The sequence below is a fragment of the Lepisma saccharinum genome, chromosome 14 (assembly GCF_977018435.1).
Source record: "Lepisma saccharinum chromosome 14, izLepSacc3.1, whole genome shotgun sequence".
In the NCBI taxonomy this organism is placed as follows: domain Eukaryota; kingdom Metazoa; phylum Arthropoda; class Insecta; order Zygentoma; family Lepismatidae; genus Lepisma; species Lepisma saccharinum.
The window spans coordinates 60,817,979-60,836,107 of record NC_139242.1 but is presented as its reverse complement, the minus strand read 5'-3'; the positions used below and the strand labels follow the sequence as shown (position 1 = coordinate 60,836,107).

The window sequence follows — 18,129 nt, the reverse complement described above, 5'->3', positions numbered from 1 at the left end:
TGTCTTGCAGTGTTGCCAATATTTTACTCGAAAAGTTACCAAGGTTTTTATTTTGGTCTAACCTAACCTAAGGCAAGGAGCTGGCAATCTTGCTTGAGGCTTGAGGCTTGCTTTAATTAATTGCATAAATCAAGGTTGCCAACCTACTGGTATTTCTACCATGGTTTTTTTACAAAAAAAAGAGAGAGGGGGAAGAGTTAAACAACCGACAATGCTGCCAACACCTACCTATAGTTTTTCTTACTTGATAAGGGTTTAGCCAATTTATACACTGGCGTAACATACACACACTGTGCAATAGAGCCGGCAACAAATATATACTGCCGTAAAAGAGAGATGGCAACACAGTGCGTGTGTGCGTGTATAATATGTAGCATTATTAACTAGAGTGTGTTGGCAACCTACCTGCAATTAAAAAAAAACTAGAGACGTCAATGTTGCCGTAAGATAAAGAGGGAGACTAAGCTGGCAACAGTGGTGAGCGAATATGCCTTATTTCCAAGTTCTGGGCGTCAATGTATATCGGGATTTTTGTAAAAATCTTATCGCGGGAACGATGTGCTGCACATGCATATGCGCGCACCTGTTTTGTGACGCAAACAAACAAATAAATAATTGTTGTTTTTTAGGATTCCTGGCCCCTAACCCCGCCAGGGTGCGTGGTGCCCAACCCAAAAAGGTTCTAACGGCTGCGACTCTAGATAGTCGCACCTCTGTAGGGTTTCACGTGTTTTTTTTTGTATGGTAGTGGTGGTGTCGGCAATAGTGGGTGGGTTAATTGTTGTCGTAATATTTTGGTTATTTGGCAAAATACTGCTAGTAACTAGAGGAGTTAGCGTGGGAACGTGAGGCGATAATATCTAATTATCTCCTTCGCCATTATCCCCACCGGAAGGTCTACTCCACCCAGTTACGGCCAGTTTTTTTTGTGCGGGTGACCTCGGTGGGAATAATGGCGGCGGAGACAATCAGATATTATCGCCTCACGTTCCCACGCTCATCATGATTTGGATCGCTGCCTTTGGAGCTTTCTGCGTCACTGGCGTGCCCAGCAGCGAAACCAACACAATATCACCGAGGTCACCCGCACAAAAAAACTGGTCGCAACTGGGTGGAGTAGACCTTCCGGTGATATTGTGTTGGTTTCGCTCGCTGGGCACGCCAGAAGCACTCGGGTATTAATCAATCAACGTCTGGTGAATCGGGGGGGGGGGTGATACATGCCAAGGCTTTTGCCTGCTTTTTTGCTATTCTTCGCACATCAGTTGCAGTCGAGTATTGCTACTGGGTAGTCGCATAAAAGTGTACGCTATACCAAGTGTAAATATCAAGTGTAATAGAAGCCGAATTAGTTTGGTCTGTCAGGTGAGTACCATATCAGCATAAGTTATACGCACACAAGTTGCTTGACTAGCTATAAAACTAAAATTTACGCAGTAAGGCTAATCGAAACTGGGTCTACAGTGGGATCCGAACCACTTCCACTGGGTATCGAACTTGGAGTTTACAATTATACAAGTGTACAGGGGAAATTTTATTTTTTTTGAATTTGTTGATACTCTCGATTGGATTTTGTTGTTTTAAGTCTATTTTATGCATAGTAAGGCTAATCGAAACTGAGCCTACAGCGAGATCCGAACCACCTCTGCAGGATATCGAACTTTGAGTTTAAAATTATACAAGTGTACAGGGGAAACTCTATTTTTTGAATTTGTTGATACTCTGGATTGGATTTTGTTGTTTTTTAAATCTATTTTATGCACAGTAAGGCTAATCGGGACTGGACCTACAGTTTCAAGAACTACTTGTGCGGGTATCGAAGCCGAGATTACAAGGCTATTGCAGTGCTATCGCAGAGGCTGTTGGAAGTACTGATTGATTTGATGTTTTAAGTCTATTTTATGCACAGTAAGGCTAATCGGGACTGGACCTACAGTTTCAAGAACTACTTGTGCGGGTATCGAAGCCGAGATTTTTTGATTATAATGCTACCGCTGCGCCATCGCAAAGGCTAGTAGAAGTACATAGTTATTCGAATCTTATTTATTTAGACTTACAGTCTAAAAAAATATCATGGTATTATTATTTCTGCAATTATTTGCAATCTTGGCCAGAGAGAGGAGAAGAGGAAAAAAAAATAATATTTTTGTTTCAATATCGAACCTATATTTTAAATTTATACATGTGTGTATGCGTGCAGGGAGTATTTTTTTTTGATCGGGTGGGTTGTAAGGTGAGTGAACATGTAGGAAAAATACTGGTATATTAATTGATTGATTGATTGATTTAGTTTATTTTATTTTGCGTTTTGTGCCTCTTGGCTAATTTGCGAAGATGGGGGTGAATGATGAAATTGATGAATGGATATTTACAAACAACCAAACCCAAACGGGATTCGAACCCGGGACCCTTGGCATCGCAGCACGATGTCCTAACCACTCGGCCACAGGGTCGGACAAGTACTGGTATATGCATAGACCAAAGTTACATGGTTCTAGGCCCCATAGGAGCCGAGAAAATCAATGTCTTGGAAAATGTCTTAAGACAAATATCTTAATCTTTAAGAAAGTCGACTTCCGGTCTGTCAAGATGTTACTTCCGGTCTGTCAAGAAAATTTTCTTAAGACAAAAATCTTAAGATGTTTTCCAAGACATTGATTTTCTCGGCTCCTAATTGAGCTAGGATGATGATTTTAGGTTTGTTGGATAGGATTCGACGAGAACTATTCGACTGGCAAATAAAATCAATTCCACCCCCTCAAGTTTCGGAAATACAGACAATTTTTTTATTTTTTGAGAAACTTGATTTGCTGGCTTAGTTTTTACCCTATTTCGAAAATTTTAATAGTATTCGATACAAAATTAGAAGTACTCTACAACCTAATGGAGGGATGATGACTAGTGCCTGCTGTTTTTGAGTTATTTTGGATTAAAATTTCAAGATGTAATTTCTAAGATGTTTTGTAATTTATAAACTATGGGTTGTAGGAAAACGATTCTTGCTCTATCTGCTATTGCCCGACAAATACTATAAACACAAATAAATTTTTTAAAAAAATAAAGATCGAAAATAATTTTGTTTTCTGAAAATAAAAAATATGTGTATGGAAAAAAATACGATTGTGTAATTTTTTTATGATGTATGTTTGCATATAAAAATAAGTATACCTGAAAGTTTTAGAATTTCAAAATAACTATATATATATTTGCTATTATATCAGCCAAAACAAAAAAAATATATATAAACAAGTATATTTTCATAGTTTCACACCTCTACTAGATTGGTAGAAAAATATACTAGTGGGCAATAAAATCTGAAGAAAATTCGTGTCTAGCGAAAGTAAGCTAAATAAAATTACACATACATACAATATTTATTGTGTTTTTTTCCATCTACAATCATATTTTTCTTATATATTTTTTTATATTTTTTTATAGAGTTGATTAAAACACATATTTGAGGAAGACAACGCTTCCCATATATAAATAAACATACCCCGAAAAAATGCCCTCTATGAAAAGTTGCCCTGTGTGCAAAAAAACTATATTAAGCAAAAATTTTGCAAGACATTGTCGCACCTGCGTGCCAGACAAGCATTTGGCTGCCACTGAACTGTGTTCCGGATGCAATAAACATATTACGATTGCGTATGCCAAGAAACATAAGCTTACTTGTCTAAGCAAAAATACATCTGGGGCACAGCCTTCGACCTCCACCAAGAGAGAGGCAGAAGCAGCCACCATCAATGCACCACCCGCCAAACGTGTCAAGCATGTGGCGAAAGCGAACCAGTCTGCTTTCCAGCATTTGTTAGAAGACTTTCCTTTTACTTCGGAGGACTCATGCGACGTGCGTAGCTTTTTGGAGAACGTGCAAGCCCAAATTATTTCCATTCTCGGCGATGCGCTTGCAACGCACTCTACCAAATTCTACGCATCGCTTTGTTGCTGGTACAAGAAGCCGTCTGATGAAATTTACAGCTTCTGCCACAACACCAAGGCGAAGACGCTGCATTTGGCGGATGTCGACAACCTCGAGGACATCTACAACAAGTTTGTCGAGGAGCTGCTGGCAAAGCAAGAAGAACATGAAGCTAAGGGCTCGGGGGGTTCGCTGTGTGGTGAGCCTCACGAGCTGCGCGTCAAACTTTCCAAGTTTGTGCCTCTCTCCGCCTCCAGCTACGTCCGCTTACCAAAAGCAATTGCGGCAAAGACGGCCGTCCTGAACATCCAAAATAAAGATAACAAGTGCTTCGTATGGTGTGTGCTTGCGGCGTTGCACCCTGTTCACTGGAAAAACCATCCACACCGAGTTAACCACTACCTACCCTATGAGCCAGAGCTGGAAGATGCCATTGCTGGGATTGACTACCCGGTGGAGGTCTCGGACATTCGCAAGTTCGAGGCCCGTACACACAACCCTCGGTTGGCCATCAACGTTTATGGCCTCACCGACAAAAATGTGGTGTACCCCATCCGGGTGAGCGACATAGACAACAATGATGCTCGAGAAATCCATCTCCTACTCATCAAGAACGAGACCCATCACCACTACACTCTTATTCGCTCCCTCTCTAGACTTGTGTCGAGTCAAAAAAGCAAGCATCATGGTAGCATAGAAGTTTGTCGAAAGTGTCTGATCACTTTTGACAACCAACAACAAAAACACCAGAGCTTACAAGAAGAAAACATCGCTGCCGAGAAGCTTGCTAACCACAAGCTCTACTGCAATGCCAACGAGCCGGGGGTGGCAGTCTTACCCAAACCTGGCACCGTGGAGCGTTTCCACATGCACGGTGCCATGGTGGAGCACCCCGCTATCATCATCGCGGATTTCGAGGCCTTCCTCAAACCCCTGTCCACTTGCGATCCCGATCCTGAAGTTTCTTCCACCACCCCTTACCAACTCCACGAGGCATCCAGTTTCGCATATGTTGTGGTGCGACGAGATCAACACATCGCCCCCGAGCCCTACGTGTACCGTGGTCCCGACGCAGCCAAACACTTCCTCGAGAGGATGGTTGTCGAGGCCATCGAGATAAGGAGGGTACTGTTGACCCCCAAGCCTATGCTCCCACTGTCCCCCAACGATCAACGAAGACATGACGAGGCCATCGCTTGCCCTGTCTGCGTCGAGGAGTACACCGCCAACAACCGTAAAGTCCATCACCACGATCACTTTAACGGTAGGTACGTTGGTCCTTGGTGCAACAGATGTAACCTTAAGGCCCAGGACCCGCACTTTATCCCTGTGTTTTTTCACAATGGCTCGGGATACGACTTCCACCACCTGATCAAGCATCTTGGGTACGACAACGCAAGAATCAATGTCCTGGCACAAAACGAGGAGCGTTACATCAGTGTGAGCAAACAAGTGCCGATCCCAGCATCCGACTCTACCGTCGAGCTTCGCTTCCTCGACTCCCTGAGGTTCCTCCCGGCAAGCCTCGATGCTCTCGCAGGGAAGCTTAGCGACGAGCAAATACTCATCACCTCTGCAAATTTTCCGAACTTGGACGTCGGTCTCTTCAGGCGTAAGGGGGTCTACCCCTACGAATACGTCACCGACTCTACCAAGTTTGCGGAGACGTTGCTACCTCCCCAGGCGAACTTCTACAGTCAGCTACGAGGCTCGGGCATCACCGACGAAGAATATCACCACGCCCAGTCCATGTGGTGCGAGCTGGGTTGTCGAACTCTCGGAGACTACCACGACGCCTACCTCAAACTTGATGTGACGCTCCTCGCCGACGTGTTCCAGACGTTCCGTGCAACCGCAATGAAGATTTACCAGCTGGATCCCGCCTACTTCTATAGTCTCCCCGGACTGGCGTGGTCAGCCATGTTTCTGGTAACGAAAATCAAGCTTGAGCTTCTTTTGGACGTGGACATGGTGCTGTTTGTGGAACGCGCTATCCGGGGTGGAATGGTCCAGGTGTCGCAACGGCACGCGCACGCCAACAACCATCACATGGCTACTAGCTACGACTCCACCCAACCGTCGAGCTACATCATGCACACGGATGTGAATAACTTGTACGGGCACTCCATGATGCAGCCACTCCCCTTTAGAGGGTTCGAGTGGGCTGATCCTTCCAACTTCGACGTTGAAGGTTTTGACGATTCGGAACATGGGTTCTTCGCCGAGGTGGACCTTGAGTTCTCCAAGAACGTGCAGGATTCGTTCTGCGATCTTCCCCCTGCACCCGAGTTCAAGTGTCCACCCGATTGCAACCAGAAGAAGCTCGTCATGGATTTCGAACCCAAAAAGAATTACGTCCTTCACTACCAGAATCTCCGGTGGTTGATGCAGCAAGGGGTCACAGTCCACGCAGTTCACCGTATCCTCAAGTTCGAGCATTCTCCGTGGTTGCGTCCATATATTGAAGTTAACACTGAACACCGCACCGCAGCCACGTCCGAGCTTGATAAGGATTTCTTCAAGCTCATGAATAATGCGGTGTTTGGCAAGACCATGGAGAATGTACGGAATCGCGTGGACATAAAATTGGTGACGAGGAAAGAGCGATGTCGTCAGCTTGTCGCGAGTCCATTGTTCAAGTCTCGAACAATCTATAACGAGCAGCTGGCTCTGATTCACATGAGGCAAGGTGTGGTGAAACTCACCAAGCCCATCTACGTTGGAGCCACGGTTCTGGATCTGAGCAAGCTCCACATGTTCGAGACATACTACGACATATTACGTCCACACTACGGCCACAACATCTCGCTTCTCTACACGGACACGGACAGCTTGGTGTACCACGTTCACACAGCCGACGCATACGGGGATATAGCCACAGTTCCATCTTTGGTTAACCTCTTTGACACGTCAGGCTATCCCCAACCGAACCAGAGCGGTATCCTGGCCCGCAACAAGAAGGTGCCTGGCAAACTCAAAGATGAGAAGGACGGAGATGTGATTCTCGAGTTTGCAGGTCTTCGCGCCAAGGCCTATACCATCAAAGCCGAGGGTAGCGTTACCAAGAAGGCCAAGGGTGTCGGCAGACAGGTGGTTCGGGAGCATCTCACATTCGAGGACTTCGTGGATTGCCTCAAGACCAGGTCGTCGGTTCTAAGAGCAGAACAGCGCATCCAGAGCGTCGACCATGTGTTGACCACCAACAAAGTGAGGAAGATTGCCCTGGATCCCAACGACGACAAGAGGTGTGTTCTCCAATGTGGAATCCACACACTGCCGTGGGGGCACTATCGCTTAGCAGAAAGCAAAACCTGCAACATATGCCCATCTTCAACAGAAGATTCATAAAACAAAAACAAAAAAAAACAAAAAAAATCATTTTGTTAGTTATTACAAAAAAAAACACTGACTGTCATTACAAAAAAAACTTTGACCGTATTTTAAATAACCAGCATACCTATGAATCTCTTTGGTTTCCGAAAACAAACCAACATGGAGACTGTACACCGCGCGACGACAGATCATGAATTTCTACCTTCCATGTTAACTAAACTCAACGGTCTACTGATTGTTCACCTTAATAGCATTTGGACGAAATTGGATGACGATGTAGGCAAGATGTTTTATGTCTTTAACAACAATTTACATTTTTACAAAATTCCGATCGATGGAAAACTTCAAATTACCGTGAATCCGGAAAACGTAGGCGAAATCAAAATATCTACCGGCAAGAACATTTTTCGAATCAAGCACGACAAGATGCTTTCTAACATTACGTACGATGTTTCTGCAGGAGATTGTTTATACGTGGAACTCCTAGGAGATTACGACAAACTTATTCCTCTCTTCGTAGAATTACGAATCGTCTATCCTATTATAAATAACCGTTAACCAAAATGCCTAACGATATTTTCGGCAACACCAAGCGTGTAGACCACGCAGAAGAGATTCTCATGTTGGACGTCCGAATTAAAAAGTTGAGGAGCGATTTGATTGCTTTGCAGGAGACCTTAAACAAAAGTTTAGAGTCCGAGATCGCTACGCTCCAAACGCAATGTCTCGACCCCATTCTGAAAATCGATTCCGAACTGAAAACGCTCATAAAAAATTATGTCGACGTACCTTCTTACGACAACGTTCAAAATATACAGTTGAGCGTGGATAAGCTTCAAAATGATTTGGCCAAATTGCAGCAATTTCAATCGAAAAATGAAGATTTGGAAAAATTGAAACTCGAAATCGAAGAACGAACTTCGGCAATCGAAAAGAATTTCTCTGAACTTCAAACCGTCGTGAAGGATATTGATGTAGAACGCTTGCATGTTGTTGTTTCCAAATTACAAGAAGAATTCGCCAGCACGTTGGAAGAAATTAAATCCAAGTTACAGACTTTGGAAGATACCATGACGAACCTACCATCGTCAGACGAACTGCAAGTCATCGGCAAAAGCGTCGCGAACATAAAAATTCAATTGGAGGCTTATCAAGATTTCGAACACATTCAAACCACCATCGCTACGCTTCAGGCATCTCTGGAGTTGATCAACGAAGAAATTAAAAATATTCACGCTGAAGCAAACGCGTTGACGAGCATACAAGACACGTTGAGCACGGTTCAGCAGAAGATCGAATATTTAGAAAATTTGAACGTCGAATCAAACCTTGCTCATTTTCATCACGTACTGGACAACATACAGAATGACTTGGAATCGTTACGGACGAGCGTACCTTCGAGCGAAGATTTGGAAAAATTGAAAACGGCGGTGACGGCACTATCCGATTCGAGCGACATCAAAAGTTCATTGAGCGATCTCGAGAGTAGGGTGGCCAATCTCCCCACCTCAAAAGAATTACACGCTTTGAAAAGGAGCATATCACGTATGCTGAAACGACTAGAAACGGAAACGGCGAACGTGGAACAGATTCGAGACGAACTTGCTTCGCTGGTGTCGACGCTGCCCACTTCGCAGAGCGTCGCCGACCTTCACACGCAGTTTACCGAGATGCGAAGCATCGTGAACGATCTCACCGAGAAAAGTTCGAAATTGAATCAAGTCGAGAACCTTCAGAGTATCGTCGTCAACATCAGAGATCAAGTTGGAGTGTTGGAATCCACGCAGGAATCGACGCTGGCCTCTTTCGGTGCCAAATTACAAGAACTCAACGAAAACTTCAAGCAGTTGAACGTGGAAGTGAAAATCAAGCCGTCATTTTCTACAGTAACGGATACCATCGTCGAACATTTGTTGCCCGTACAAAATACACTGGGACAGCTTCACAGCAACCTTGTTAGCGTCGATACTAAATTCGCTAAACTGCATTCTCTGCAAGCCATCGAAATCAACAGCGTACCCAATCAACAGAGAATCTCCACGTTCGTCGAAGGTAACAAACTGTACATGTTACATCCTTATCATCCGTACTACAAGTTTCTCCTCGATGGCACGATTCAGATAAATGAATTTTCGTACTGGTCTCACGGCAGAAAAGCTAGCGTTCCCACCATGACCTTGATATCGAATCGTGGTGTCCAGAAAGCAGGAAACATTCCTCTGGCACGTTGGAACGAAACGCGCAACATATATGAAATACACGAAGACGAAGATCTTACCGTTTTTGACGTGAGTGCCGGCGATAAGCTGATCGTTCAAAACACGAGCGAAGTGCCACCCTCTTTGAATCCCATCACGCTGGTGCTTCTCTTCAAACGTAATCTCTAAAAATGTCTAGGCAAGCCATCGTCGAAGAATTGCATAAACCTGCACGTCGCAACTACGAACGTTTGGCGGTGGTAACCAAGGGAATCGATGACCTCTGGCAAAGTGACCTCGTGGAGATGAGTAGCGGCAATTTGAAAAATGTGCATAAATTGAACAAGGGCAACAAGTACCTCCTCACCGTCATAGACACGTTTTCAAAATTCGCATGGGCTCTACCTTTGAAAGCCAAAACGGGGACATGCGTCACGGAAGCATTCAAGACAATTTTTCGCGAAAGCGACAGACGGCCTCGGTTTTTGCAAACGGACAGGGGGAAGGAATTTTACAATGCCGTATTCCAAAAGTTTATTCAAAAACATGACATTCGACATTATTCGACCTTCAGTCACATCAAAGCCAGCATCGTGGAAAGATTTAATCGAACCTTGAAAACACACATGTGGAAACGATTCACGCTTCGAGGAAATTACAAATGGGTCGACATACTGCCGGAACTCGTCGACACCTATAATAATACGGTACACAGAACGATAGGCATGAAGCCAGCTGACGTTACGAAATCTGACGAGCAGCGTTTAATTTCTACAGTTTACTGTCCAAAGTACACTCCCACGACTACCAAAAAATCAAAATTCAAAATTGGAGACCAGGTGAGGATCAGCAAATTCAAACGCACCTTCGAGAAGGGATTCACAAAAAATTGGAGCACGGAACTTTTTACGGTGGTTCGAGTTTTACCCGGAAACCGACACACGTATATAATAAAAGATAGTAGCGGCGAGATTTTGAAAGGAAGATTTTACGAAGAGGAACTCTCTAAAACAAAACATCCCGACACGTACCTCATCGAGAAAGTATTGCGTAGGAAAGGCGACAAACTGTTTGTCAAATGGCTGGGACTTCCGGAAAAAAGTTGGATCGACGCGAACGAAGTGATCTTGTGAGTACGTGGAACGTGGTGAAGCGTCTACCGGATTCGGAAAGTCAAACGAAAAAAAAGAACGGTGAGTTGCTTCCCGACAGCATCCGCTGTCTGATCGTAGGTCCTTCAGAGTGTGGGAAAACAACACTGCTCGTGGACAATTTTCTCCTCGCACCGAATTGGTTAGATTGGAAGAACAGGCACCTCTACGTATTTTCGAAAAGTCTCGAACAAGCGAAATACCAGCAACTGATAAAACTGTACGATGGTCTGGACATTGCAACGTTCTCTTCGGAAATAAAACCACTCCACGATTGTCGTGAAAATTCAGTCGTTGTGTTCGACGATGTCATCCTGGAAAATCAAAATGAAATTCGCAATTTTTTCACGCAAGGTCGTCACAAAGGAATAGATTGCTTCTTCCTAGCTCAAACGTTTTCCAAAATTCCAAAACAGTTAGTACGCGACAACGCTAATTTCATATGTTTGTTTCGTCAAGATCACACCAACCTCAAGCACGCGTACGATGACTACGTAGGCGGAGACATGAACTACAATCAATTTTCGGAACGCTGCTGCTCCCACTGTTGGAACAGTGACGATTTCGGATTCGCGACGATCGACATGACGAGAAAACCTAACGAGGGAAAATACAGAAACAAAATCAACGACTTTCTAAACGTTGCAACGTTGTGAGAAACGATGAGTATAAATAACGCTATGACGAAACGAAAAATCGAAGACGAAAATCTCAAGCTTCGCGATTACCTCGCGAAACGCTTCAAAGGTTGGAAATCCGAGAATCGCGGATTCTACGAAGAGAAGAAACGTCAAGATCAACCTGTGATCGACGCCATCGGCGATCTAGGTAAAGAAATTAAAGGTGTCACGGAACAAAATAAAAATTTGATCAACGAACTCGTACCACTTGCAGCTAAAAATTACACCGTACCCACGCCCATTTCGAGCATTCCTTCGACGCCGTTCGAACTAAGAGACGTACCGCCACGACGTCGAGCCATAGGTAGCACGTCGTCGTCTTTGGATAAGATCGAGTTGGGACCTTTGGCACGAGACTACCTGAGCACGGCGAAATTCGACAAGGATGAAGTTTTCGGATTGTATCCGAGCATGGAGAGCAACGAAGGCGGCGGTGTGGTTTGGAAGATTGGAAAATCGAAAGTTACCTTCGAAGGCAACGACATTAAAGTTAATTTAGGCGAGAAGGATAGTTGGAACAGGTATCCGGGTACGGTGGGACTGTGGGAACTCGTTGCCAAAAAGCAGCCGAAAGATTACACCGACGAAGATTACCAGAGTTACAAGGAAATTTTGATCATGACGGATGCCTTATACCAAAACAACGACGCCTCGCAGAATAGGGTCAAATCCAGCAGCGGCGAGAAGTACAGAAATCTCATCAAGCCGATATGGAACCAGGTGAAAACAGGCAGCGGCGTCAAACTCTACAACACCCTGCCCAAAGAATTCGTTTGGGTGGACGACGTGCGCAAGCTCATAGACAGGTTGTTGGTTATTGCAGGAGAGGAGACTGCAGGCAATCGTAATTTCTACAACGAGAAGGTAGGAATTGTGGACATGATCAGCACAAAACTTTCCAACTTCATCGTGAACGACGACAAGGGCATAGGTTACCTCATTAAAATTATCAACACGCTGCCTCCGAGATTCTGGAACATGGCCGAAGGAAAGGGACTCGTGAACGACATCATCAACAAGTTACCTTTCGAGATGCATTTACCCGGCTACCAGTACTGCGGACCAGGTACCAAACTCGAGAAAAGATTGAAGAGAGGAGACAGGGGTGTGAATCCGTTGGACGCCGCATGCAAAGATCACGACATCGCTTACAACACCACTCGCACCGAACTGGATGCACGTCACGAAGCAGACAGAAAGTTAGAGCACGCAGCTTTCGAAAGATTCGTCAGCAGAGACGCTTCGCTGGGAGAAAGAGTTGCAGCACTGGGCACCACCATCGCCATGAACACAAAACAAAAACTTGGGTGGGGTATATAAATAACATACAGTAAAAAAAAAAAAAAAACACATCATGTCTGGTATAACCGTCTTGCCACACGAACTGTTGTGTAAAATTTTTAAACACGCAGTAAACGGAGATGTTAATAAACTTTTAATCATAGCGAGATCAACGCCGGAATTTCGCATCCCTTGTGAAATGGCTGTTAAGGATTATCTTCGGGAGATCAGTGGCATGAGGTGCGGTGATCTCGACACTCTTCTTTCGGCTGCAGGGGAAAAATTAAACGAGAGGATGGACGAACTGCACGAGGCGAGGCAGGGAAGAAGACAATACACGGATGATTGGCGTAGATCTAAACAAGAGACGGAAGATATTATCACGCACATCATCGTGTTTTCCGAAGCACGAACTTTTTTCCTCTGTCGAAAACTTGATATATAAATAACACACACACTGAAAATTTCTCTTCAATATGACGACTGAAAAAATGAGTGACTTTCAAGCATTAAAACAAATGCTAAATTTGTCAGTAGAGTATGTAAAAATTCAGGAATTAGAAGTGGACAAACCTTACACGATAACTTCCGGTTCAATTGTTTCTACCCAGTATGGTCCCAAGGCGCGTTTGTTGCTCAACGCACAATACAGTCTATTTTTACCAGATCGATACGCTAACATGTTATCCGACGAGAAGCTAGCTATTTTAATCGAGAACAAAACTCAAATCGTGTACAAGGGTACAAAAGAACTTCTTGGTAAGAAAACAAAGCACGTAATAGAATTTGTGTAACAGCTCTGCGCGAAGTATATCCTTGAAAAAAAAAATTACACGGAACAAAAAAATCTCAGAACATTTATATATAAATAACATACCGAAAAAAATTACACAAAACAAAAAAAATCTCAAAACATATATATAAATAACATACCGTGAAGATAACATATAGAGCATCAACATGAAGCCCAAAGGTGTCGTGTACCAGATACCATACTCCAATCTGAAAAATCTAGGTACCCTCGATGGTTTACTCACCAAAAAACAACGCGAGAAGAAACGTTCTTGCTTGATGAAAGGACACGGAATGAAATTACTTCTCAGCACACCTCAATTGAGACGCTTGCAGCGTTCGCGGAAACAGCAAAAAATCGGAGGTTTCATATTCAGCATCCCAGCCATCCTGGCAGCATTGGGGGCTGTTGGAAGTTTGGCCGGCGGAAGTGCCGCCATCGCGAAAACCGTCATCGACTCGAAGAAGAACAAAGCCGAGTTGGAAGAACAGAAACGTCACAACCTGGCTATGGAGAAGAAGGGGAAAGGTATAACCAAAAAACAAAAAAGCAACCTCGATGCTTTGAAGAAATATAAAAAAAAGAAGAAGCCCTGTCCAACTTCGATATTGAATCTCTGATCGAACTGTTGGGAATAAAAAATTTCAGGGGTGTTTTCATGTCCGATTCTCTACCCTCTGCTGTGAAGAAAAAGGAGTATGGCGTGGTCAACCTGGACAGTTACAAAAATCCTGGTACACATTGGATATGCTACCTCAAAATTGACGATAACAATGCATTTGTTTTCGATTCGTTCGGTGGCACACCACCTGCCAGGTTGGTGAAGTATCTCAGTGTTGCCAACCTCTACTACAATGACAAACGCATCCAGGGTTTCACCGATGTTAACTGCGGCCACCTATGCCTTTCTGTTCTCGCATACATGTCTAAAATAAATAACCCGTCGGTGGAACATTTTCAGAAAGCATTGTGGAATCTTAAATACGATGGGCGTGTTCCATCTCACGAGCGAATCTTCAATCTTGAAACTCACGCTGCACGACGACATCGTCTATCCTAAATCCGTGGCTCTGCGTGCATTCTACAGCATGTACCTCATACCTAACGTCACGCAGCACAACAACAAAATTAGCGTCGGAAGCAAACACATTGTCGTCACGCCAGGTCAATACAATCTTTCCACTTTGCAAGCTCAGTTACCCAAAGGCACGTACCTTTCTCAAAATTCGGTCACGCACAGAGTGGAAATCGTATCGGCAACGGAGACCGTGGACCTGGGCACCATAGGAGAACTTCTAGGTTTCGAGAACAACACCAAACTCGAAGCTGGCATCAAGCACACGGCAGTCAATATTCCTAAATTTCTAGCCATCGAAACTCTGAACGTTCACTGCAACGTGGCGGAAGGCATGATCACGAAATCCTCGGACGGGGAGCTGCTGGGAAGTCACAAGCAGACAGGAATCATAGCTACGTTCAAACCCAGTTCCGAATTCATGGAACCGATCATCTACACACCCTCTTCGCCGATCTATTTTCCAGTATGCCGCAACCGCATAGACGACATAGAGTTGGTGGTGACAAACGAGAAAGGAGACGTGGTGGATTTCGCAGGTGCCACTACGACGGCCATCGTGGAGATCAACGTATAATAAATAACACACATAGTGAAAATGGAGCAAATCGAAAGTTACGAATTGCAATCTTTCCCTCCCAACCGTCGCACGTTCGCCAATCTCAACGAAGCAAACAGGGAGATCGAATACGACGTGGACGTAGGCGATGGGTTCGTTCATCCTCACAGAGCGGACCTCTACCTTCAATTCGACGTGGTGAAGAAGGAAAACGGAGATGCGTTTCCGCCCAATGCAAATTTGATACTCGTGGACAACTTCGTGCCTCACCTGTTCTCGCAGGTGGAGGTGAGGAAACACAACACCGTCATAGACAGAATAGATTATCCAGGCATCACGTCGACGGCAGTGGGAACATTGAAATTATCCAAAACAGACGCAGCATACTACCAGGCGGGAGGATTCGAAGCGGGGACCAAAATATCGACTAAAAGTCACACGGTGCTTTTTCCCATGCGTCTGCTGCCGGGATTCTTCTCGGACTACAAGGAGATCATGTGGAAGGGAGGATTGCGCGTCACGTTTCGAAGAGCGGCCAACGACAACGACGCACTGATGCGATACACCAACTTGAACGCCGACGGCACGCCGATAGCCAACACATTACCTGAAGCGGCCAAGTGCGTCATCCGGAGCATGGAATTGAGAATGCCGATCGTAGAATACGAAACAAACTACGCCCTCAAGTACAAAGCGGAGATCTTGAAGAGTCCGCAGGTACCGATTCACTTTCACGGTTACCAGTGCGTGCAGAAGATGGCGTCGGGAAGTCACATGGAATTCGACGTGACGACGCAGTTCAACAACATACAGTTCGACATGCCAGATTTCGTCGTCGTGCTCTTTCAGACCGGGCGCGATAACAACCAGGAAAAAAATTCCAGCATGTTCGACGACTGCAAGATCAAGAATGTTTATCTGAAGAATGGCAGAAACGAAGTGTTCCCGCGCGAGAATTACAACCTCGACATGACCAAAGACGATTACCTCAAACTTTACGAAGCTTACACCTCTTTCAAACGCGTGACCGAGGGAAGCATGGACATGTACTACACGCCCAGCGAATTCAAAACCCGCAGACCCATGTTCGTCATCAATACCACGAAGAGGAAGCAGGTGGTGGTCAACGATCGAACCAACATCAAGGTCGTCTGCGAGTTCCACGACGCGCTGCCCGAGGACACCGTATGCAGCGTTATCCTGATTGCAGAGAAGTCCTTCGTCCACGACGTGAAGAACGAGAGGGTCACAGAGCAGTTTTAACAAGTTTTTTACATTTTTTTCTTGCACAATAAGAAATTTTTGTACTAGCACAATCAGTTTCAATGGCACAATACGAAAATTTCACTAGTTCAGATCAGTTACAAATGTCTATTTCATTAGTTATCAGTTACAATATCTTTTTTGCACTATAGCACGAGAGACAATCAGAAAATTTGCACAAAAAAAATTTGTTGTTGTTTTTTTTTTACACGAGAAAATTAACAATAAAATTCTTTTTTATCGTTTCAGATGCTGTCGAAACATCAAAAACACATACACACACACTAGAAAAAAAGCATGCAACTTTATTTGTAACACACACACATACATTATCCATCTTCATCAAAAAAATATTATAATAAACATAATTATTTTTATCTATATCTCACAATAAAACTCTATATCCAAAAATATTACAACATCAAAATAACACTAGAGTCGTTAGTACACGTTGCATGCATTACGGAGGTCCTCTGTAGGGTTTCATGGAAGTTTGGGGGGAAAAAAAAAACACGTGAAACCCTACAGAGGTGCGACTATCTAGAGTCGCAGCCGTTAGAACCTTTTTGGGTTGGGCACCACGCACCCTGGCGGGGTTAGGGGCCAGGAATCCTAAAAAACAACAATTATTTATTTGTTTGTTTGCGTCACAATACAGGTGCGCGCATATGCATGTGCAGCACATCGTTCCCGCGATAAGATTTTTACAAAAATCCCGATATACATTGACGCCCAGAACTTGGAAATAAGGCATATTCGCTCACCACTGTTGCCAGCTTAGTCTCCCTCTTTATCTTACGGCAACATTGACGTCTCTAGTTTTTTTTAATTGCAGGTAGGTTGCCAACACACTCTAGTTAATAATGCTACATATTATACACGCACACACGCACTGTGTTGCCATCTCTCTTTTACGGCAGTATATATTTGTTGCCGGCTCTATTGCACAGTGTGTGTATGTTACGCCAGTGTATAAATTGGCTAAACCCTTATCAAGTAAGAAAAACTATAGGTAGGTGTTGGCAGCATTGTCGGTTGTTTAACTCTTCCCCCTCTCTCTTTTTTTTGTAAAAAAACCATGGTAGAAATACCAGTAGGTTGGCAACCTTGATTTATGCAATTAATTAAAGCAAGCCTCAAGCCTCAAGCAAGATTGCCAGCTCCTTGCCTTAGGTTAGGTTAGACCAAAATAAAAACCTTGGTAACTTTTCGAGTAAAATATTGGCAACACTGCAAGACAAGCCTCAAGCAATATTGCCAGCTCCTTGCTTGAGGTTAGGTTAGACCAAGATAAAAACCTTGGTCATTTTTTCGAGTAAGAGGTTGGCAACACTGCGAGCCCCACCGAGCCCCAGCTGGCAACACTGCGAGAAAAGCCTCAAGCAAGATTGCCAGCTCCTCGCGTTAGGTTAGATTAGCCCAAGAAATAAAAACCTTGGTAACTTTTCGAGTAAGAGGTTGGCACTGAGCCCCACCGAGCCCCAGCTGGCAACACTGCGAGAAAAGCCTCAAGCAAGGTTGCCAGCTCCTTGTTTGAGGTTAGGTTAGACCGAAAAAGAAAAACCTTGGTTATTTTTTCGAGTAAGAGGTTGGCAACACTGTGTACCTCACTATACCTCATTTTCGGGCGTGGAATTCTCTTTGCTGTACTACTTTTATGTCTCCGCCTACGTAGTCATCGTACGCGTGCTTGAGGTTGGTGTGATTTTGACGAAACAAACATATGAAATTAGCGATGTCGCGTACTAACTGTTTTGGAATTTTGGAAAACGTTTGAGCTAGGTAAAAGCAATCCATTCCTTTGTGACGACCTTGCGTGAAAAAGTTGCGAATTTCATTTTGATTTTCCAGGATGACGTCGTCGAACACAACGA

General features: G+C 44.2%; 1 protein-coding gene across 2 annotated transcripts; it reads left to right on the top strand.

Moving 5' to 3' along the window:
* The first annotated feature begins 1,270 nt into the window (after positions 1 to 1,270).
* Positions 1,271 to 16,754, top strand: LOC145998943 (uncharacterized). Of its 2 annotated transcripts, none has more exons than XR_014443352.1 (2): positions 1,271 to 1,365; positions 16,505 to 16,754. XR_014443352.1 is itself a non-coding variant. In XM_083135747.1 (2 exons), exon 2 carries the CDS (start codon positions 3,506 to 3,508, stop codon positions 7,268 to 7,270), a length of 3,765 nt encoding a protein of 1,254 aa, XP_082991873.1. In that variant the 5' UTR covers positions 1,277 to 1,365; positions 3,439 to 3,505; the 3' UTR covers positions 7,271 to 7,334. The 2 variants fall into 2 exon arrangements, 1 of the variants encoding a protein (XP_082991873.1); XM_083135747.1 differs by lacking the exon at positions 16,505 to 16,754 and adding an exon at positions 3,439 to 7,334 and having other exon boundaries at positions 1,277 to 1,365.
* The last annotated feature ends 1,375 nt before the right edge of the window (positions 16,755 to 18,129 follow it).